The sequence below is a fragment of the Hemitrygon akajei genome, chromosome 14, assembly GCF_048418815.1.
Source record: "Hemitrygon akajei chromosome 14, sHemAka1.3, whole genome shotgun sequence".
NCBI classification, from domain to species: Eukaryota; Metazoa; Chordata; class Chondrichthyes; order Myliobatiformes; family Dasyatidae; genus Hemitrygon; species Hemitrygon akajei.
This window is the reverse complement of record NC_133137.1, coordinates 82,229,031-82,252,650: the sequence shown is the minus strand read 5'-3', so window position 1 is coordinate 82,252,650 and position 23,620 is coordinate 82,229,031. Positions and strand designations below refer to the sequence as shown.

At 44.6% G+C, this 23,620-nt stretch overlaps 1 protein-coding gene across 1 annotated transcript in view; it reads right to left on the bottom strand.

Annotated features, from left to right (window-relative positions):
- Positions 1-23,173, bottom strand: part of LOC140738737 (semaphorin-3E-like) — a 157,564-nt gene extending 134,391 nt beyond the window's left edge. The window contains exon 1 of the mRNA XM_073066478.1: positions 22,548-23,173. Coding sequence (XP_072922579.1) covers positions 22,548-22,647 — 100 coding nt within the window. The 5' untranslated portion in view covers positions 22,648-23,173. The remainder of the gene's footprint in view (positions 1-22,547) is intronic.
- Between the last annotated feature and the right edge of the window lie 447 nt (positions 23,174-23,620).

Below are 23,620 nucleotides of genomic sequence, written 5' to 3'. Positions count from 1 at the left end.
CTCCATTGTCATTTTCCAATGGTCCAATATCCACTCTCATTTATTTTACTCTTTATATATCAAAAAAAAACTTTTTGTATCTGCTTACTGTATGTATTACTGGCTAGCTTACCATCAAATTTCATTTTTTCTCTTTATGGCATTTTAGTTACATTCTATTTGTTTCTACAAGCTTCCCAATCCTCTACCTTCCTATTAACTTTTGTCTTGGACGTCCCTTGTCAGCCATGGTTTCCTCATTCTCATGTTAGAATACTTCTTAATCTTTGGAATGTACTTTCCTGCACCTTTCAAATTTCCTCCAGAAATGCCAATGATTACTGTTCTGCCATCATCCCTTCTTGTGCCCCCTTTCCAATCAACTTTGGCCAGCTCTTCTCTCATGCCTCTGTACTTCCCTTTATTCCACTGTAATACTGATATATCCACTCTTAGTTTCTCCTTCTCATACCGCAGGGTGGATTCTGTCATATTATGATCACGGCCTCTTAAGGGTTCCTTTACTTTGAGCTTCCTAATCAAATCTGGTTCATTACATTGCATCCAATCCAGAATTGCCATTACTCCAGTGGGCTTAACCACAAGCTGTTCTAAAAAGGCATCTTGTAGGCATTCTACAAATTCATTCTCTTGGGATCCAGCGCCAACTGGATTTTCCCAACCTTCCTGAATATTGAAATCACCTATTGTTTAATGCCTTTTTTATATGCCTTTTCTATCTCCTGTTGTAATTTGTAGCCCACATTCTGGTTACTGTTTGAGACCTGTCTATAATTCTCATCAGGGTCTGTTTACACTTTTAGTTTGTTAACTCTACCCACAAGTATTCTTTATCTTCCAATCCTATGTCATCTCTTTCTAAAGATTTGATTTCATCTTTATTTTAACAACAAAGACATCCTACCCCCATTGCCTACCTGCCTATCCTTACGATACGATGTGTATCCTTGGATGTTAAGCTCCCAACTATGACCTTTCCGCCACAACTCATGTCCACAATGTCATACCTGCTCATCTCTGACTGTGCTGAAACATCATCTACCTTATTCAGTATACTGCATGCATTCAAATAAAACACCTTTAGTCTTGTATTCATTACCCTTTCTGATTTTGTTCCCACATTACACCTCAACTCATCCTACCGACTGCAATTTTGTGCTATTATTTGCCTGTCTTCCCTAATAGTCTCCCTACACACTGCCTCTGCTTGCAAACCAACTGCCCCATCCTCGGTCAATATAGACAATAGGTGCAGAAGTAGACCATTCGTCCCTTCGAGCCTGCACCGCCATTCTGAGATCCTATCACTCCGGTTCCCAATCCACTGTCAAACTAGTTTAAACCTTCCCCCACAGCTCCAGCAAAACTGGCTGCAAGTACATTTGTCCCCCTTGGGTTCAAGTGTAACCCATGCTTTTTGTACAGGTTATATCTTCCCCGGAAGATATCCCAATGATCTGGAACTTTGAACCCCTGCCCCCTACACCAATTCCTCAGCCACACATTCATCTGTCAAATCATCCTATTCTTGCCCTCACTGGCAAAGGCAGCCATGCAGAAATTCCTACCCTGGAGGTTATTCTTTTCAGCTTTCTGTCTATCTCCCTATATTCTTCCTTCAGGATCTCCTTCCTTTTCCTACCTTTGTTGTTGGTTCTAATATGTGCATGACTTCCGCCTGTTCATCCTCTCCCTTTAGAATGCTGTGTACCCAAAACCCTGACCCTGGCACCTTGGAGGCAACATACGATCCAGGCGTCCCTTTCACATCCACAGAATCTACTTTCTGCTCCTCTAATTATGGACTATCCCATCACTACTGCTCTCCTGTTCTCCCCCCTTTCCTTCTGAGCTACAGAACCTGACTCAGTGCCAGAGGCCTGGTCGCAGTGGCTTCCCTTGGTAGGCACCCCCTCGATGGTATCCAAAGCGGTATACTTGTTACTGAGGGGAACAGTCACAGAGGTACTCTGCATTGGCTGCCCATTCCTTTTCCCTCTCCTGGCAGTCACCAAATTACCTGCCTCCCAGAGGTTCCTATCTATCAGCTCCTCTTTTCCCTGTACGAGCTGCAGCTCCCGTTCCTTAACATGGACTCGGAGGAACTGCAACTTGATGCACTTTGTATAGATGTAGTTATCGTGGAGACTGGAGGTCTCCCAGATTTCCCACATCTCACACAAGGAACCTACCACAACCTCCACATCCATTCTCAGCAGACTAGCTATGTACTAACCAAAATGAAACTGACTAGAAACCTTCTTATTTACTTATTCAGAACCTCCACCTGTTCTTGCCCAACCCTGTTCAGCCGAAGCTGGACCAGTCTAACACTGCCCCATTCACACAATGGCTGCTCCTACAATGGCCACTCTGCTCACACCTCCTTTCTTTTTATTGGTCCTGTGCTGATCGCCGCTGAAAAGCACGACTTTTTAAACCTCATGCTGCATCACCAACGAACAAGCTCTCACGCTGATTTCAGCCCGTGGTTCTGGGGACTTCATCGACAACATTTGCTGTACTGAGTTACAGGAGAGAATCCGTGGTTTCATTCCCGTGCCAGTGAGCAGTGGAGCAAGTGCAGTGGATATTCAGTGTTGCAACCAGTCTCTTGCATACCTCCATGAATGAAGCTAGTCTCTCGCACGCCCTGGTGAACGAGGCCAGTCTCTCGCACGCCCTGGTGAACGAGACCAGTTTCTCGCATGCCCTGGTGAACGAGGCCAGTCTCTCGCACGCCCTGGTGAACGAGGCCAGTCTCTCGCATGCCCTGGTGAAGGAGACCAGTGTCTAGCATGCCCTGGTGAACAAGGCCAATCTCTCGCACGCCCTGGTGAATGAGGCCAGTCTCTTGCACGCCCTGGTGAACAAGGTCAGTCTCTCGCATGCCCTGGTGAACGAGGCCAGTCTCTCGCATGCCCTGGTGAATGAGGCCAGACTCTCACACACCCTGGTGAAGGAGACCAGTGTCTCGCATGCCCTGGTGAACGAGGCCAGTCTCTCGCACGCCCTGGTGAATGAGGCCAGTCTCTCGCACGCCCTGGTGAACGAGACCAGTTTCTCGCATGCCCTGGTGAACGAGGCCAGTCTCTCGCATGCCCTGGTAAATGAGACCAGTCTCTCGCACGCCCTGGTGAACGAGTCCAGTGTCTTGCACGCCCTGGTGAACGATGACTGTGTGAGCATCATTAACAGTGGGGAAACATCGATCTGGGGCTGTGACTCTGATCACCTCCACTTTCTGTGGGGTAGGGACACACACAGAGTTTGCGAGTTGTGCAGGGCAGTGCCATCAGTATGATGGTGTTGTTAGACTGTATAATTGTTATTTTCTTTGTAGTTTAACAACTAATTCCTTGCTTGTACTTTATATGACTGCTTCTATACGTGGAACTGTTTAGCATGCTTCCTAATGGACACACCATCTCTGTTGTTCAATGTGTCTGCTTAGCAGTTCCAGTTCTGTATGATTCTGGAATGTTCTTCGGTGTCGCATTATTCTTCTTCCTCACTCTTCTTCCTCAGAAAGCTGAAACAGGCCAAACTCCCACAAAAGCTGTTGCTTAGCTTCTACAGAAGCACAATTGAAACCACCCTGACCAACAGAGCCACAGTGTGGTATGTTAGCTGCACAGCTGCTGAGCGACAAGACCTGCATCGCGTGGTGAAGGCAGCCCAGTGAATTGTCAGGATGGAGCTCCCAGGACTGGACACCATCTATCCCAGCAGACTCAGGAGGAAAGCAATCAGCATAACTAGAGACACCACACACCCCGGCCACTCCCTGTTTGACCAGCTGCCGTCCAGCAAAAGTTTCAGGACACTAAAAGCCAGAACAAATAGACTGAGGAACAGCTTCTACCCCAGAGCTGTGGCCTCCATCACACCACTCCCATAGAACAATGACTGAAACTGTGAGCACACACAAGGACTCAAATACTTGCACTAACAGCACTTTGTGCATTACTGTGATATTCTGGTGCTGCTGCAACTTATTTTCTGCTACTTATCTATTTAATACTGTTTTTCTATTACTGTCTTATTTTTATCTACCGCTTTGTTTAATCACCTGAGAGGAAGCCAAACGGAGTTTCATTGTATCTATGTATAATGACAATAAAGATCATTCAATTCAATTCAATTATTTGAATAGGGGCTATCTGATTGGCTAAGACTTAATTACAAATTTAAATGGAATGTTTCTTATCTATGGTGTAAGAAGACTTGAACACGTTGCCCTGCCACCATTTCTGTTCTCTGTTTTCTTAGCTAACAGAGCGGACGTGGAGATGATCTTTCCTATGGTGGGGTAGTCTAGGACCAGAGGGCACAGCCTCACAATAGAAGGATGTCCACTTAGAAGAGAACTGAGGAGGAATGTCTTTATCTGGAAGGTGGTGAATCTGTGGAATGTGTTGCCACAAGCAGCTATGGAGGCCAGATCAGTGAGTGTATTTAAGGTGGAAGTTGATAGATTCTTGATAGGTCAGGGCATGGAAGGTTACAGGGAGAAGGTAGGAGAATGGGGATCACCCATGATGAAATGGCAGAGCAGACTCAATGGGCCGAATGGCCTAATTCTGCTCCAATGTCTTACAGTCGTATGGTCTTTTACTCTCTTGCTTCTAGTTCTCTTTGTTCTATTAGTGATTAATAAAATGACTGTGAAGCAACTGGTTCTATGCTTCTGTCTTGACTTCCAAAAGAACCTTGGATCAAAAGCATCAGATTGCAACGGCATTTATAACTGAATGATCTCAATAACTCAACCAGATGCTAATGCAGGTGGTCAGCTGGCTGCATTGTGCCATTACACCCCCAGGGGTGGAGGGAGCTCTGTTCCACCCCCCCCCCAAGGAGTGCCTCTGATCATTGAGGTGCCAGACACCAGATGGTCAGGACACCTGCTGGCAGTAGGGGCAGATGCCACTGTCCGCGTGGGCTATAAGCAGGTGGCCCTCAACCTACAGAAAATCCTCTCCAGGTCTGTGCTGAAAATGTTGAGCAAAGTTCACTCAGTGCAGGGGGAACTCGCCGGGTCAGGTAGCATCTGTGGAGGGGAGTAAGCGGCTGACATTCAGTCCTGGTGAAGGGTCTCAGCCCAATAGGCTGACTCTCCATTTCCCTCCATAGATGCTGCCTGTCCTGTTGAGATCCTCAAGCATTTTGTGTGTATTGCCACATTCCCTGGAGCACGGTTATTTCTGTCGGAATGGGCCCTGTGGCCACAGTCACTCTGAGAGTGTCCCTGAACCTGTGACCTCCACCTCCAGTGCACATGGGGACGTGGAAATACCACCCACAGGTTTCCCTCCAAGAAGCACGCAGTCCTGACTCTGAATACATCGCAGGTCTTTCCTTTCATGATCTAAACCCAAGAACCTCCTCCCCAGTAGCATCAGAAGGACTGCAGCAGCTCCAGCAAGTGTTCCTCTCTACATCCTTAAGGGCAAAGAGGGGTGAGTGGGCCATCATTGGTGGTCTTCGACAATGATGTCCAGGTACCAATAAATTGAAACAAATTATTCAGGGTGTCCTTCGAGCACACCAGTGAAATGTAGGTCTTCTCTCTACCCTGGCCTCAGGGTGAAGGAGCAAGTACCAGCCTGTGTTCTGGCCCCTGTCTGCTGGAAGTCGCATGACTGGAAATGTTCACGTTAAAATTAGCAACAAAAAGCAAGCATTAAATTAAAGACAGAAAAATCTGTGGCGTCTCCGTACTCATGACAATTTAGTCTCAAATGCTTCATTCGTTAGGATCTTCACTGATTTATGCTTAGAAATGTCTGACTAGGTTAGCAATCTTGTCCACCTGGGCACTGCAGCCATCAATTATTCTTGGTGGTTGATGAGAGATAATGGAAATGGGGATGTGGTGAATCCCACATCAAGATGTGGAGCTCTAGTGCCCAAGTCCTTACATCAAGAACCCGTTCCGCTGTTATTATAGGATGCAATGAAGACATTTGAAAATGTTCTATAAATATGCATTTCCCAAATGTCTACTCTGACATCTGCCTTGGTTAACCACGGAGAGTGCTCGGGCAGGGAAACTGATCATCAGTCATATTCCTGGAGGACTCATCACAACAGCTGGGCTGGAAGGGTGTGCTCCTTTAATAACAGTTCCTGAACACATGATACCTCCTTTAGAACATAGAATATAGAACATGGAACATAGAGCAATACAGCACAGTACAGTCCCCACTGGCCCATAATGTTGTGCTGACCTTCTAACCTACTCCATGATTAATCTAGTGCTTGCTTCTGACATAATCTTCCATTTTTCTCTGATCCTAGTGTCTAACTAAGAGATTCTTAATTGTACCTTAATGCATCTTTGTCCACCACCGCCTCGGGCAATGTCTCCACTCCATGTAAAAAACTTGACATCATTGCTATACTTCCCTTCTATATCCTTAAAGTTATACCCCCTCATATTAGTCGTTTCTGCCCCGGGAAAACGCCTCTAGCTGTCCACTTCAGCCATATCTCATATCATCTTGTACATCAGACACAACTGGTTGTAGATGCTGGAACTGGAGTATGCTGCAGGAACTTGGAGCATCCAGTAGCATCTGTGGAGGCAGAAAGATGGCCATTGTTTGGGGTCAAGACCCTGTGTCAGGACCTCAAGCGATGACCATCACACTTCCCGCACAGGTGCTGCCTAGCATGCCAACTTCCCTCGGCGTCTTTCAACTGGTTGGGACATGAGGTGTCTGGGACCTGTGTAACTTCATTTACAAAGGCACTGGTTTTATCCACACGGTTCCTTCACTGTCTCCAGCTATATCTGATCATGGTGTAGTGAGGCCTTTAGGAAAACTGAGCAAAAAATGATCAGAACTTTGTGTGGAAGTGACGTGGTTCAGTAAAAATCTAGGGCCTTCAAACGAAAATGATGAAGGTATAAGAGAAGACAGAAGAGAAGAAGATAAGACATGAGACAAGACATGGCAGTGGAGAGCATATAAAGAAATAATGCTCAAGTTGTAAGGAGAAGAAATCGTTGAAGGCACAGATTCCAAAGGAGCTGTAGGGCTCTATGACCCTGGTCTGCATTTGTGGTTCCTCCACAGCTGTTCGCAGAGGTGAGTTATTATGATGACAGAAGACTGAGAAGGTGTGGTGAACTACATATACCTGTCTGCACACGCCCCCTGCTGACTGCTCCTGTGGCCCCTCCCACTGACCGTGGCTCCTCCCACAGACCCCAGTATAAAGGCGATTGAGGCCTGAGCCCGGCCCTCAGTCTCCAGGATGTAGTATGGTGGTCAACTACTGCTTGTTCTTTCTTCCAGTCAATAAAAGCCGATATCTCGCCTTCACGTCTCAGAGAGAGTTATTGATGGTGCATCAGAAGGCCTGTGTATTGCAGGTTGTTTGAGGTTAGTCATAGAGTGGGACAGCACAGAAACAGGCCCTTTGGCCCTATTAGCTCGTGCCGAATACAGCATCCTCCCTGCTAGTCCCAGTTGCCTGTGTTTGGACCATAACCCTCCAAGACCCTCCCCGTCTTCCCTATCCAAAAACCTCTTAAACATTGGAATTGTAACCACCTTGACCACTTCCTCTGACAGCTCATTCTAGGTACTCACTACCCTCTCAGGTCTCTTTTACATCTCTTCCCTTGTAGCTGTCCCCTCTACTTTTGGGAAAAGCGTATGACCATCCACCTTATCTATAGCACTCATGATAGTATAAATTTTTATGAGGTCACTACTCATAGAGTGAAGATCCAGTATGGTCAACCTTCCCCCGATACCTCAGTTCCTTGGGACAAATCTCTTCTGCAACATCTCCTGTTTGACAATGTAGTTCCTAGTTTGAGTCTCTTAAGGACAAGACGGGAGACTGTACAATAGGAATATGTAGATGGTTGAGGAATTAAACAATTTCTTTGTCTCGCTTTCATAAAAGCAGACATCTAAGGGCCCAGCAGGTATACTAGAGAAGTGTGTGTGTGTGTGTGTGTGTGTGTGTGTGTGTGTGTGTGTGTGTGTGTGTGTGTGTGTGTGTGTGTGTGTGTGTGTGTGTGTGTGTGTGTGTGTGTGTGTGTGTGTGTGTGTCCACATGTCTCCGTGAGAGTGGAGGTTGGGTGATGAGTGATTTCTCAGAGTGTTTTATCCTGTAGTTGATACTCGGAATCGGAGTGGGGATCACCTTATCATTGCGCTGACAGAGGTTAGGGTTTGGTGAGACTTCTAGACAGGATACCACAGCCTCTTTGTTCTGTGTCTCTAGGTAACCTTTCTGACCCTCTGACAAGTATTTTGAAAGGAAATCCCAGGAGAGGCAGTAGCATCAAATGCTCTTCGTACATTTTCTGGTTAATTTCTGATTTTTTCATTACCATCCACCCAATACACAGCACGACAACTTCCTCGTTAGGATGTAACCTCAAGCTGTCAACCTGCTGGAGTTAATCAGGACCCATATGTTTTTTTTAAGAACATTACAGACAACCAATCTCCCCTCCTCTAATCTTCTCCCTGGCCCTTTTCCTGATTCTCCACATTTCCTCTTACTCCAACTTTAAAGATAAATTAATTCCTGATGGATGTGATGGTCGGACTGAAAAGTTGTGTCACACAGATCAGGGAGGTCCTTGTTGGTATGCACTCTATTATTAGATAATTAAGTTAAGGGATTAGTCCCAAAAATATGGACTTGAGCAGAAAGATTTTGTGGTCAAAATTCCTCTTTGTCACTATTGCACTGTGGGAGTATTGTCAGCCTTGGCACTAATCCTGTTGTCTGCTCACAAAACAAACATTGCTGTTCAGAGGAACTCCAAAGAGTCAGCAACAGCAAGGAGAGAGAGCCTCGCAAAGATGAAAGGGCAGGTGAGAGAAGAATAGTGAAAAGCATGAATTTAAATCTGGGTTTCACGAAGGGAAGTGCCATCTGTTGGGTTGCAGGATCCAAACGTCTTCCGACACGTCAATTATTTTCTGAATACAGAACACAGCCGCAGAGCGGTACAGCACCGGAACAGGCCCATCGGCCTGCAACGTCTGCTCCGAACACGATGCCAAATTAAATTAATTCTCTTCTGCCTGTTCCTCCATCCCCTGCGTATTCATTAGTCCGACTAACAGCCTTTGCAACGGTCTCTGCAACCACTCCTAGCAGTCTGCTGTAGGCACCCTCCTCTCTCAGTCTTTAAGAAAACACCTGTCACACACTTCTTTCAAACTTCCCCTTTCACTCTAAATGCACATTCTCTAGTGCTTGACATTTTGACCCAGGGAAAAAAATCATTAATATTTTATCACAAGATTCCTATTATTGAGATGGAATGCAGGCTTTAACTCACAGCGAAAGAGGAGGGATTGTGGAGGTTCCTGACCGAATCAGTATATGAAACACTGCCAATTGTTTTACACCGTGTGTGGGTTTTAAAGCAGCTCATTGGAGGCAAATTGGGAATTAGTATATTTAGTGCTTTCACCATCAACTTATGTCATACTTTTATGCACAGCTGATTATCTCTGGGGAGTGTCTCAGGAAAAGGTTGACAAGAAATGACTGGGTTGTGACTCTCTGCGTTATCAAATGTCCCACCATGTTCACTCTGGATATTAATTGTCAGCCCCATGCTCGGTCCCGCATTGGGAGCAATGTTTCTGCTAAATGAAAACTGGCAATTTGATTTATGTATCGAGATTCAGTGAAAAGTTTGCTTGCCTATTGTTCATAGAGATGAAGTCAGTACAACGGTGAATTGACATAGAGTAAATGAAAGTAATAACAGAATGTGGAATAAAATGTTACAGAGAAAGTGCAGTGCAAGTGGACAGTGAGGCACAACATCATAAGGAGGCGGATTGTGAAGTCACATGCTACCGCACTGACACCGTGGCACAGGTCAGGCTGGAGGAACTGAGCAGCTGAGTGGGATCTGTGGAAAGGAAGGGTGTTGACATTTCAGGCCAAAAGACCAGGAGTGATACAGGAACCCTGACGCGGGGTTTCAGCCTGAGACGTTGTCAGCTCCTGTCCTCCTACAGGTGCTGCTCGACCCGCTGAGTCCCTACACCAGACTGTTTGTTGCCGCAGTTTCCAGCATCTGGAAACTCGTGTGCTTCTATGCCTGGATCCTTGTCAGAGCAACAAATGCCCACGCTGCCCGAATCCGAAGACCACAGGAAGGAAAAAGGAACCTTCTGCTTTGTGTACCATAGTCCTTATGTTGATGGCCGCTGTTCCAGCCACATCTCCCGAAGGCTGCATTATTTCGTACTGAGGCCTGCAAGAGTGCAGGAACTTTCACTAAAGGAGAAGGAATCATCTGCTATGCACACCATGGTCCTTGTGTTGATGGTCACTGTTCTGGCCCTGTCTCTCGAAGGCTGCATTGTTTCACACTGAGACCTGCAAGAGTGCAAGAACTTACGCTGAAGTTTAGCAACCACGTTGATGCACCGTCAATAACTCTCGGAGACGTGAGGCGAGATATAGGCTTTTATTGGCTGGAAGAAAGAACAAGCAGCAATTGACCACCACACTACATCCTGGAGACTGAGGCCAGGGCTGTGCCTCCAATTGCCTTTATACCGGGGTCCGTGGGAGGAGTCACAGGAGCAGTCAGCGGGGGGGGGGGGGGGGGGGGTGTCCAGACAGGTATATGTAGTTCACCACACATGTGTTCACTGTAAAGGTAGATGGTTTATAGATCTGTGATGATGACAAATGTTACAAGCGTTTTTGGAAACGACTTTCACAAGTTAAGGAGAACTCTTTCAGTTCATGTTTTTAGGATTTAGTTGTTTTCCAGCTTACATTAAATCTTCTTGCTGGTGATTGTATTTAGCTGCAGCAATGTGCTGTTACAACTAAATGTAATGTCGCTTCCAGAGAAAACAGGATCTTTTACAATATAATAGAAAACACAGCACTGGAACAGGCCTTTCGGCCCACAATGTTGTGCTGTTTATCATGTTTCTCTGACAGTCTTCAATGGAGCTGAAACATAAGTTCCAAATTTAACTTAAAATCTAAAGATAGTTAACACTGAAAATCTGAAATAAAAAACAAAGATTTTGGAACCTATTGGCAGGTTAGTGGGATCTGTGCAAAGTGAAACAGCGTTAACATTTCCGGTTGAAGATGTTTCTTCACTTTTCAAACTCTGCTTCTCTCTCTGCAGATGCGGACATGAATCAGAAACAGAAACAGAAACAGGGTGTTGGGACAAGAGGCAAGGGTCGGTCCAATTCTACTCTCACTCTGCGACATTTACTCAGCTCTGCTCTGAACTCTGGCTGCTCCGAGCTCCGTGTCTATGAACTCACTTTTGTTCTGAATGCTATTTGCTTCCCTTGTGTTGCTGGCATGACATTTTTTTCCCCTCTCTGCGCATTGAGTGTTTGACATTCTTTTTCTTAATGGGTTCTTTTGGGTTTCTTTGTTCTCTGGCTGCCTGTAAGGAGACGAATCTCAAGGATGTATAATGTTTTCATACTTCGATAATAAATGTACTTCGATCTTTTGAACTTTGAGATAAAATATCTCCAAAACTTGGCCAAAGCCATCACAGGACCTTGATTCTCAGCCCTATTCTTCCTCCAAGCCGCTTTCTCCCATTACAAAATTTGGGGCTTTATAACCACGTTATATACTGTATGAAGTTAATTCAAAGTAAAGTTGTAGAGTTTTATGCAACTAAATGTAGAGATGCTGGAGTTTTTCCAGTTTCATTTGGATTCTTCTCATCACACTGGTATGAGTCGAACCTACTCACACTCAACCATTCAGGAACAGCTTCTTCGCCTCCATGAACACATTTCTACATGAACACCAGAACACCATCTCCATTTTCCTTTTTTGTGCTTCTTATCTTGTGATTTGTAGTAATTGTATGACTTTGCATTGTACTGCTGCTGCAAAATGGTAGATTTCACACCGTATAAAATGCAGGAGGAACTCAGCAGGTGTAGCAGCATCTATGGAAGTGAATAAACAGTTGAGTCGTGATGAAGGGTCTCAGCGCAAAAATTGACAGTTTATTCATTTACAGAGATGCTGTCTGACCTGCTGAGCTCCCCCCTGCATTTTGTGTGTGTTACTCTGAATATTCAGTATCTGCAGAATCTCTTGTGTTTAAAACTTTCAAAGCATAGTACTTGGTGATCTGATTCTGATTCTGGTCTGAAAACGTAAAGGACAGCAATATTATATACAACACACACAAAACGCTGGTGGAACTCAGTGGGTCCCCAGCATGTTGTGTGTGTGTGGCTTTGGATTTGCGGCATCTGCTGCCTTTCTTGCGTTAGCAATGTTACATGGATCAGTTTTGATAAACTGCCTGCCTCCGTCATTAAGGCTGTGCAATGCAGATCTTTGTGCTTGCTCTGCTGGTCAGGAGGTGGGAGCACAGAACTGAATGTTAACCAGAACCGTGCCTTGTGCCCACCGCACAAAAAATTTACATGTTGTTCTGCATTGGGCTCGTAGACCTCAGCTGTCAGGAGAGCAACATCTGGGGTTACCCTTGGTACCTTCTCCTGAGCACCAGACTTGGATGTTCCCACTCACTGTGTATCGAATTGGTGATTGATCACACTTTCTCTCTAGAGTTTGACCTACGGGGCAGTGGTTTGATGCAATAACATTAATATTTATTTCCTGACTAATATCATATTTATTTTTCATTTTTCTATTGCACTTTCATAAAGACCAGGCCGATCTGCAACACTTCTGGGAACTGTCAAACACTGTAGAACTATAAATATTAAATAACATCCTGTGGCAGAACAAATGTAGAGTTTGTTTTAAAAGGGTGAGGACCATAATCCACAGACCCAGTGGGACTGACTGATCCTGGTTACTGTGATGTGTTGAAGCACGTGTCAACGTCGTCAGGGCCAGTTATTCTGTCCGTGGTAATTACCATGGTCTGTAGCAGAGGACAATGGTTAATGCCACTGCAGTGTGATTTATGCTTTTGATTATCTGAGTTAATAAAGTGGGTTTGAACTTAATTCCCGCTGGGACAGAGTCAGAGGGAATGGTGCCCCTCTCTGGAATAACTACTAGGAAGGATGAGGATGGTTTACAGGTCTGACCATGTTAACGTGTCATTTCTCAGCCAGACCTGAATTCCACAGCAGTAATGAACATCACAAAAAGGCAGGCATAGTGGATAAGGGCTGGGAATTTGCAGGTTTTTGTCAGGAGTTCCACACAGAATACAGAAAGCTATGAGAAGGATAAATATGATAGAGACAGGATCATTGTCTGCACTGGTACGTGAGACTAGAACTACGGGACATAGCCTCAAGACTCGGGGGAATAGATTCAGGACTGGGATGAGGAGGAACTGCTTTACTCAGAGAACCGTGTATCTGTGGAATTAAATGCCCAGGGAAGCAGTAGATGCTTTCTCATTGAGTTAGATTTTCAACATAACGGGGGAATTAAGATATGGTGAAAAGGCAGCAGAGTCTGCGGACAGATCAGCCATGACTGTATTAAATGGCAAAGTAATCTCAACAAGCCAGATGGTTGACCCCGCTCCTATTTTTTATGTTCGTATATGTTCTTGTGTTTTTATACCAGCTTGTATCCAACCAAGTGTCACAATGAACAACAGGAAAACTAAGGCTCTGTCCACACTAGACCGAATAATTTTGAAAATGCCAGTTTCACATAATAACGATAGGCGTCCACATTAGGCATTTTTAAAACTATCTCTGTCCACATTAATATGGATACTTTGGCGAACCTCCTCCTACTGCGCATGCGCAGGACACATCTACCGAAAATGAGTGACATGTTTAGTGTCGAATCTCACCGTGAAAGACTTGGTGCGCGTTTGTTCAGTTACAGACTAGAAAAACTTAAACGACAGACAGCTGTTGGCTCTCGCGCAGGAGGACTTAAAAGTAAAAAAAAAAACAAATACTGGAGCGTATGGAGGCAACCGACAGGGAGTTCACGGACAATATGACCCGGCTGACGATGAACATTGAAAAACTGACTAACTCTGTTGCATTAATAAAGCCCCTTGTAAGGTGTATAAAACATGTCTGCATCAGTATTATCTTGTATTTCCATACAATGTTACATTAGGCTGTTACATACCTATTGTCTGAGAAGTACCTGCATAAATAGGTAAACCACCTTCATACCAGCAAGGACAGAAAACAGGGCAAAGTGAGTTATTTTATTTATTCAGTAAGTTATGGATCAAAGTATTTGGTGAGTACATTTTCTAACTCGTCTGGCTTCAGTCTTGTTGCTGTCTGTTCTGAAATTGTTAGGTTGCATTCATGAAAACAATGAAATGGTGCGCTGCTGTCACCGTCTGTTCCAGCACATCATGACAGCATTTTTAGATTTCTCCAGTTACCCCATCCACACTGCTCTGCCCAAACGGCATTTTCAAAATTACACACTCTGGAGAGCGTTTCTGAGAATCTCCATTTTCGGGGGGCAAAAACACTGTTTTAGTGTGGATGGAGGGTAAAAACAAAGAGAAAAAGCTTTGGTTATGGATTTATCCAATGTAGTGTGGACATAGCCTAAAATGAATTGCTTGTAGTGGGATGCACTGTTCCATGTTCTCTGTTCTGTGTTCCATGTACCTGTAATCTATTCTATGTAACAAAAGTGGATTTTAAATTGATTTCAGGCTGGGTTAACAAATCCACAGACATATTTTACAATCTTTTGGGGCTTTTCAGTATTGAAATTTGTTGATGGACGTTTAACATTCCAGCAGCCCTGAGAGCTCAGAGGTTAATCTGATCATTCCAAAGATGTATCGAGAGTTAATCCTGCAGGAAATTTCACATCCGCTGACTGAGACTTTCTTCAGAAGTGATGCAGCCATCTTTATTTAATTGTTGCTGACATCAATTTTAACCTGGTTCTGATTTGGAATCACCACAGCAGGATTAAAACAAAACAATTACAAAAGACTCTTACAATTACAATCTCTTCTAGCCTGCAGACGGGACACGAGAGTTTAGTGTTACAATTCCTCTAATCTGATTCATAACCAGAATTAATATCATCCAGCGCTGGTCTGAAAACGTGCAACTAAATGATAAAAAATAAACTGGTGGATTGTAAAATGAAATGGAAAGCACATTGAGGTAACTCCAAACACAAGGTTATTCTGCAGATGCTGGAAATCCCGAAATTGAATTGTGCGGTACGGTGAAGTAGCTCTGAGGAGACTAGGAGCAGCAGATGCTGGAAATGAGAACAAAGTAACGGAAGCTCTTAGAAATACCCAACAGGCCAGCCAGTTGAAAACACTGCAGATGCTGGAGATCCGAAGTGAATAACAATCTGAATGAAGTGACAAACTGTTGCTCTTTCTACATGATAACCAAATATGAACTAAGTTACCAAAGTGCAGATGCTGGAACTGCGAATAAAACAAAAACTGCAAATACTGGAAATCTGAACTAAGTAAGGGAAAAATGGTAGAAATAATCAACATTTCAGGCAGAACGTGTAGTGAGAACAAGAGTTACCAGAAGCCTGAGATCCCTCACCTGCAGGTTCAGGAGGAGTTATTACCCCTCAATCATCAGGCTCTTGAAGTAGTATGGATAACCTCACTCACAACTCTGGACTCACTCTTTACAACTCATGTTCCCAGTATTACATGTATTTGCATAGTTTGTCTTTGTTTGCATGTTGATTGTTCGACTTTGTATATAGTTTTTCATAAATTCCACTGCATGTTTCTTGCAAATGTCTGCAAGAAAATGAATCTGCTATATGGTAACCTACGTTTAGTGGCCACTTTATTAGGCACACCTCTGCTCCAGGTCATTAATGCAAATATCGAATCAGCCAATCATGTGGCAGCAACTCAATGCATAAAAGCATGCAGGCACGGTCAAGAGGTTCAGTTGTCGTTCAGCCAAAACATCAGAATGGGGAAGAAATGAGAACTAAGTGACTTTAACTGTGGAATGATTGTCGGTGCCAGATGCGGTGGTTTGAGTATCTCCTGGGATTTTCACACACAACAGGCTCTAGAGTTTACAAAGAATGGTGTGAAAAACAGAAGTATTTAGTGTGCGGCAGTTCTGTGGGTGAAAGCACCTTGTTAATGAGAGAGGTCAGAGGAGAATGGCCAGACTGCTTCAAGCTGACAGGAAGGCAACAAATATCCATGTGCTGTGCAGAAGCACACCTCCGAATGCACAACATGTCAAACCTCGAGGTGGACGGGCCACAGAAGCAGATATCCATGAACATTCAGTAGATCACTAAAACACAGTACAGGACCTTGGCCCACAATGTTGTGCCATCCTTTTGCCATAAGATATAGGAGCAGAATGAGACCATTCAGCCCATCAAGTCTGCTCTGCCATTCCATCATGGCTGATTTATTATAACATCTCAACCCCATCCTCCTGCCTTCTCCCTGTATCTTTGACACCATGATTAATCAGGAACTTATTAACCTTCACTTTAAATATAGTTAATTACCTGGCCTTCACAGTTGTCTGTGGCAATGAACTAATCACCCTCTGGCTAAAGAAATTCCTTCCCATCTCTGTTCTAAAGGGACATCCTTGTATCCTGAAGCTGTGCTCTCTGGTCCTGGACTCCCCCACTATGGGAAACATTCTCTCCAAGTTCTCTATATATTGGCCTTTCAATATTGAATTGACTTTATTTCCTGCATCCTTCACCCACATGAGACACTCAAAAAGCTGCTATGCAGGTTGACTCTGTGGTTAAGAAGGCATACGGTGCATTGGCCTTCATCAACCGGGGATAGAGTTTAAGAGCCGAGAGGTGATGTTGCAGCTATATAGGACCGTGGTCAGACCCCACTTGGAGTACTGTGCTCAATTCTGGTCGCCTCACTACAGGAAGGATGTGGAAACCATAGAAAGAGTGCAGAGGAAATTTACAAGATTGTTGCCTGGATTGGGAAACATGCTTTATGAGAATAGGTTGAGTGAACTCGGCCTTTACTCCTTGGAGCGATGGAGGATGAGAGGTGACCTGATAGAGGTGTATAAGATGATGAGAGGCATTGATCGTGTGAATAGTCAGAGGCTTTTTCCCAGGGCTGAAATGGTTGCCACAAGAGGACATAGGTTTAATGTGCTGGGGAGTAGGTACAGAGAAGATGTCAGGGGTAAGGTTTTTACACAGGGAGTGGTGAGTGCATGGAATGGGCTCCCAGCAGTAGTGGTGGAGGCGGAAAAGATAGGGTCTTTTAAGAGACTCCTGGAAGTACAGTTCCCATACCAGGCAGTGATGCAGCCAGTCAGGGTGCTCTCAGTTGTGCTCCTCTAGAAAGTTCTTAGGATTTGGGGACTCATGCCAAACTTCTTCAACTGTCTGAGGTGAAAGAGGCACTGTTGTGCTTTTTCCATCACACAGCTGGTGTGTACAGGTCACGTGAGATCCTCAGTGATGTGTATGCCGAGGAATTCAAAGCTGTTCACCCTCTCAACCCCAGATCCATTGATGTCAATAGGGGTTAGCCTGTCTCCATTCCTCCTGTAGTCCACAACCAGCTCCTTTGTTTTTGCGACATTGAGGGAGAGGTTGTTTTCTTGACACCACTGTGTCAGGGTGATGACTTCTTCTCTTAGGCTACCTCGTTATTATTTGAGATTAGGCCAATCAGTGCAGTGTCGTCAGCAAATTTAATTAGCAGATTGGAGCTGTGGTGGTGACACAGTCATGGGTGTACAGGGAGTAAAGGAGGGGGCTTAGGACGCAGCTCTGAGGAGCTCCTGTGTTGGGGGTTAGAGGGGCAGAGGTGAGGAAAGCCAGGATCTAGCTACACAAGGCAGGGTGAAGGCTGAGGTCTCTGAGCTTCTAGTCAAGCCTGGAGGGAATTATGCTGTTGAATGCTGTCCAAGAACAGCATTCTCATGTAAGCATCCTTCTTCTCCAGATGTGTAAGAACAGTGTGTAAAGCTGTGGCTATTGTGTCATCTGTCGAATGGTTGTGTCAGTAGGTGAACTGTAGAGGGTCCAGTGTGGGTGGTAGCATGTTGCAGATGTAGGTTTCATTGAGATCCCCCCCATTCTTCTAAACTCCAGAGAATACAGACCCGAAGCCATCTAACACTCCTCATACATTTACCCTTTCGTAACCTATTCTAAGATCAATCGAACCTTTCCCTCCCATATAGCCCTCCATTGTTATATCATCCATGTGCCTATCTAAGAGTTTCTTAAATGTCCCCAGTGTATCTGCCTCTTCCATCACCCATGGCAGTGCGTTCCAAACAACCACCATTCTCTGTGTAAAAAACCCATCTCTGACATCTGCCCATACTTTCCTCCAATCAAATTAAAATTATGCCCCTTGTATTAGCCATTTCTGCCCTGGGAAAATGTCTTTGGCTATTGCTTGATCTATGCTTCTTATCATCCTGTACACCCTAAGAACAAAAAAAAACTAATTCTGAGCCATGACCTCAATGGAAACCACAACTCGGTACTGTCCGTCGTGACTGGAAGCCCATCATGAGGGTGTACTGAGCAGAAACAAGAGTTAAATAAAGGATCATTTGATATGACAAATAGTGCAGTAGTTGGTCTGGTGACTGTGGAACAGAAAATGAGGCAGCAACACATGGCCAAGCCGTAGGCTCCCTCCCACTTCCCAGTTATTGAGAAGGAACATTTACCTTATTTTACTGCTATTATCCGGCACATACTAAGTTAAAATTGAATTATTGTTCTGCAATCACTTTACATTATCGTCAAATGTCAAAATGTTACACAAAATTCAACTGATCAAATGATAACTGCTTGGGAAAAATCTGAATTCCCAGCACAAACTGGGAGTGGCCAAGTACAATCCCCGATTCAGAAAGCACATCACTAGACTCGAAGGAGTGCAGAGGAAAATTACAAGAATGTTGCCGGATATCGAGGGCCCGAGTCAAAGGGAGGAGGTCAAGTAGGCTAGGACTACTTACATGGCCTCAGTTTCAGGCCATGTAACAATTTCCTTGGCGTGCAGAGATTGAGGGGTATAAAACCATGAGCGTTCATTCATGATCAGCATGAACTCGATGGGCCGAAGGACCTGTTATGGGATCTGCCATTAAGTCCTACAGTCCTCAGGCACCCCAGGAAGGGGAATCCTCAGTTCCACACCTGTCCTGTTGTTTCCCATTAGAATTTTAGCCTTGCTTAATGAGATTACCTGATCTCAACAATCCACAGACTCAGTCAGCTTAATCTATCCTTGTACGATAAGCGCACCATATACAGCACATACGCAGTCCTTTTATGCCCAGCTTATCCATGCTGACCGCAGCCCTAACCATTGTTCCTTCTAAGCTGTGCAGGTACACGGCCGCACAGTCACTGAAATGCTCCCGCGCACATAGCCTTTGTTGCTGCACAGCTGGAATAAAGACAGACAAGAAAAAGTTTATGAAACGTTGAGAGATTTTCCTTGTTGTGCTGCATTTCATTATACCTTTCAACTAATAAATAAAATCAAAAATATCTGAGTTTTCAATTTTCATTCTAAATATTCATAGTATGCATATTACAAAAAAATATTTAAAGTGCCTCAGTTTCAGGCCATGTAACAATTTCCTGCTCAGAGCAATGGTTGGTCCGTACAGTTGTAAAGTAAATTAGAAGGAATGTCGATCCTAACTACTCTAATATAGAGGCCTGCATCCCTCAATGATTGTCCAAATTCCTTTTATCTGCCTCCACAACTTCCTTTGCCAGCTCCATCCTTATCCCTCCACCCAGGGCATTCCTATCTGACGAACGTTTTGGAGCTGTTTTGAAGAGGTAAATAAGGGGAGAGATGAAGGTAGGGCAGTGGATGTTTTCGCTATGGACTTTACAAAGTCCCTGGCTGACTGGGAGGTTAGGTCACAATGGATTCAGGGGGAGCTGTCTGGTGAATTCAGGACTGACTGGCTCAATGATACGATGCAGAGAGTGATGGTTAAACGTCTACTCTTCAACTGGAGGCCTGTGACCCGTGTCAGGCCCTCTGTTATTCTTTATTGATGTAAATTCTTTAAATAGGACTGTACATGGCACAATTAGCAAGTTTGCTGATGCCACTAAATTAGGGGATCTAGTTGATAGTGAAGCAGTTTACAAGGAATTACAAAAGACATCTTGATCAGTTAGCAGACAGGCTGAGGAAAGGTGAATGGATTTCAGCTTGTATAAGTGTGAGGTGTTGCATCTTGGAAGTCAAACCAGGATGGGACCTATACAGTGAATGACAAGGCACTGGCAAGTGTTGTGGAATAGAGGCACCTGGGATTACAAGTGGATAGTTCACTGAAAGTAAACAGGGTGGTGAAGGTGGCATTTGGCATGCTACCCCTCATCAGTCAGGGTGTTGAGTTTAGCAGTAGGGACATTATGTTGCAGTTATATAAATCATTGGTGAGGCCACACTTGGGTATTGTGTAAACTTTGGGTCACCCTGTTATAGAAAAGACATTGTTGATAGGGAGGGTGCAGAAGAGATTTACGAGGATGCTGTTTGGTCTAGGGTCAAAGGAAGAGGCTGGCCACCCTGGAGTTCAAGAGAATGAGGGGTGACCTCATAGAAGTTTAAAAAGTCATGACGGGTATGGATAAGGTGGATGGTTTTTTTTTCCCCAGGGTTGGGGAGTCTAAACCTAGAGGGCACAGATACAAGATCAGAGGGGAGAAATTGAAGAGGCCTGAGAGGTAACTTCTTCACACAGAAGATAGTGAGTACCTGCAATGAGCTGCCGGAGGAAGTGGTTGAGGCAGGTGCAATTATGAGATTTAAGAGGAATGTGGATAGGTACATAGAGGGGAGGGATTTGGAGGGTTATGGGTGATTGAGACCAGCAGGAAGGTACTGTTGTCAGAATGAACCACTCGAGCTGAAGAGCTTGTTTCCATTCTGAATACCTCTATGACTCTGAGCCTATGACCATTTGTATGAAAACCTCCATCAAGTCAGCTTCATATCTCTCCCCTCGACATCTTAAACCTGAGACCTTTAGTTCAAGACTCACTCACCCTAAGAAAAGATTCTGACTACTCCACCTCTACTCCTCATTCTTTTAAAAACCTCTGTAAGGTGACCCCTCAACCTCCTTTGTTCCAGCCTGTCCAATCTCCCTTTGGAAGGAAGACAATCCAAAAGGCAGCATCTTCATTGCTCCTACTCCTGCTAATCTTACTACTGGGGTGGCATCCAGAATTGTACTTAACACTCCGGCGTGGCCTGAGCAATGATTTATATAGCTACAGAGTTGAGATACCAACTATCATACACCTTGCCCTGGCGTCTGAAGCAAAACATCATGAATGTCTTCTCCTCTGCCCTCTCCACCTCTGTAGACACGTTCAGGGACTTGTATTCTGAGTCCCCTCTGTAAATCAGCACTCCTGACATCTTTGCCACTTATTGTGTATGTCCTGTTAGAAAGTAATGTTCCAAAATACATTACCTCACACTTCCGTCTGGATTAAATTCCATCTGCCACCTTTTTGCCTTCTTTACCAATGTTTGTGTTGTCAGCAAACTTATTGCTGAGTTCATTGACCTTCTCATCCTAGATATTTGCATATATCTATAAACGATCAGTGTCCCAGCGCACATCACTGGTTACAGACCCAGTCAACATCTGCCTCTTGCTTCCTGTCATCAAGCCAATGCTGCATTCAATTTGCCTTGGATACAACATGTCCTTACTTTCTGGTCAGGATCCACGTAAACCATATCTGCTACCCTGCCTTTAATAATTTCCAAATTACTCCCTCTAAAAGCAGATTTGAGAGAGAAGTTTTCCCTGCGCAGAACCACACTGACTCCTAGGAACCAGCCTGCTGAACTGTTCTGTACTCCTTATTCATTAGAATATCTTTCTGAAGATAGGGAGACCAGATCTCTACACTGCAGAAAGCAGAAGGTTGCCCTCAGCATTCCGGAAGTTTCCTTCCCAGTATACCAACGTTAAACCGTACTCTGCTGCTTGAGATCAATCGTTCAATCATGCGTTCCCTGTTACAGGACAGAACACATTTCTGGAAAAGATCACATTTTGCATGTCAAACTAAACCCAATGTTTAACAATAGCATAAAGAGCTGTCTAACTGGGGAAAGGATTGTTCAGGGGGAATCTTTGAGGTTGTCTCCTCTGGTGATAGCGCATCAGTAAAATGCTCAAAAGTTTTCTGGGGATACTATCGAGAACCCAAGAGTTAAGACAGATGGGACACATTCAGTCGATTGACCTGTGCATTTTTGTTGTCAAACATGATCTGCACAGATTTACAGAAAAGCGATAGCGTTTGATTCATATATCAGCCGTGCTCAAAAAATCCACATGCAGAAATTAAACTTCCCCTTTACCCAAAAGGTTAAAGAGTCGACTTTAAATTCAAAGCAATGCGATGTTTGTCAAATCCACACCAACTCCTTTACAAGCGTGTCCTGTGGTGAAAAGAGGAGAGAAATGCAGGAACTGTTGAACTAGCTGGCAAACAGACTGTCACAGCTTTAGGGCAGTTTGCTCTCCAATTAGCTCAGCTGAAGACAACAGAAAACGTGCACTCACCTTTAAATGACAGGCGTAGTCTCGGATGGCTGGTGTCACCTGCGTTGCAATATTGCAGGCTCAGTGTAAGCAAAAGCCACAGTGTCTCCATCAGTGACATACTGCTGAAGATTTCTCTTTCACCTCCACCTTCACTTCACATCGGAACTATGTTCATCCCCTCTAATTCTCTCTTTCTCTCTGTCTCTCTGTCTCTCTGTCTGTCTCTGTCTCTGTCTCTGTCTCTGTCTCTCTGTCTCTGTCTCTCTCTCTCTCTCTCTCTCTCTCTCTCTCTCTCTCTCTCACTCTCTCTCTCTCTCTCTCTCTCTCTCTCTCTCTCTCTCTCTCTCTCTCTCTCTCTCTCTCCACCCAGTGTCAGAATTACATTTTATCTTCTGGTCTACACCATCTGCCTTATATTTCAATCTTCTGGAAGCCTGATCCCACCTCCCTGGTGTTTTCCGAATCCTTCACTCTCTGCCAAGTAGTGAGCTTTGGTTCACCTTTCACCTCTCCTAATTGGAAGCAAGAGGTTCCTCCTGGCCTGTGCTTGCCCGCAGCAGGGGTCAGTGCTTCCAGGGGCTGCGGTGGTGAGCTGTGTGAAGCATGAGACCTAGTGCAGAGACCCCGAGCAGTGCACGCGCCGATCTCTGATCATCCCTCTGCCTCTCTCCCAGATCCAAAGCCCCCTGGTGTTACGTGGAAGAATGCCAAGATATATTTATGGGTCACAGTAAAAGACAGAGCAGCCTGTGCTGAACATTTAAAGTGCAACTCCGTACTTTAATGATTCCTAATGAAAGTTTTATATGGGGTAGTGAGGCTTTAATTCTTTCGTAAGTTTTAAAGTTACATAACGCTTTGGCCAGCACTTAGTAACCACCGTGCAGCTTTACTGGAAGAAAGCTGAGTTAATTATGTTCGCAGTGTAAGCAATAAGCCTGCATAAACTGAGCACTCGTATACACATTAGCTTTATTTGTCGTCTGCAGATCGAAACATTGAAACACACAGCCAAATGCATCGCTTGCACCAAATCAAATCAGTGAGGGCTCTGCGGGGCAGCCCGCAAGTGTTGCTTTCAGTGCCAACGC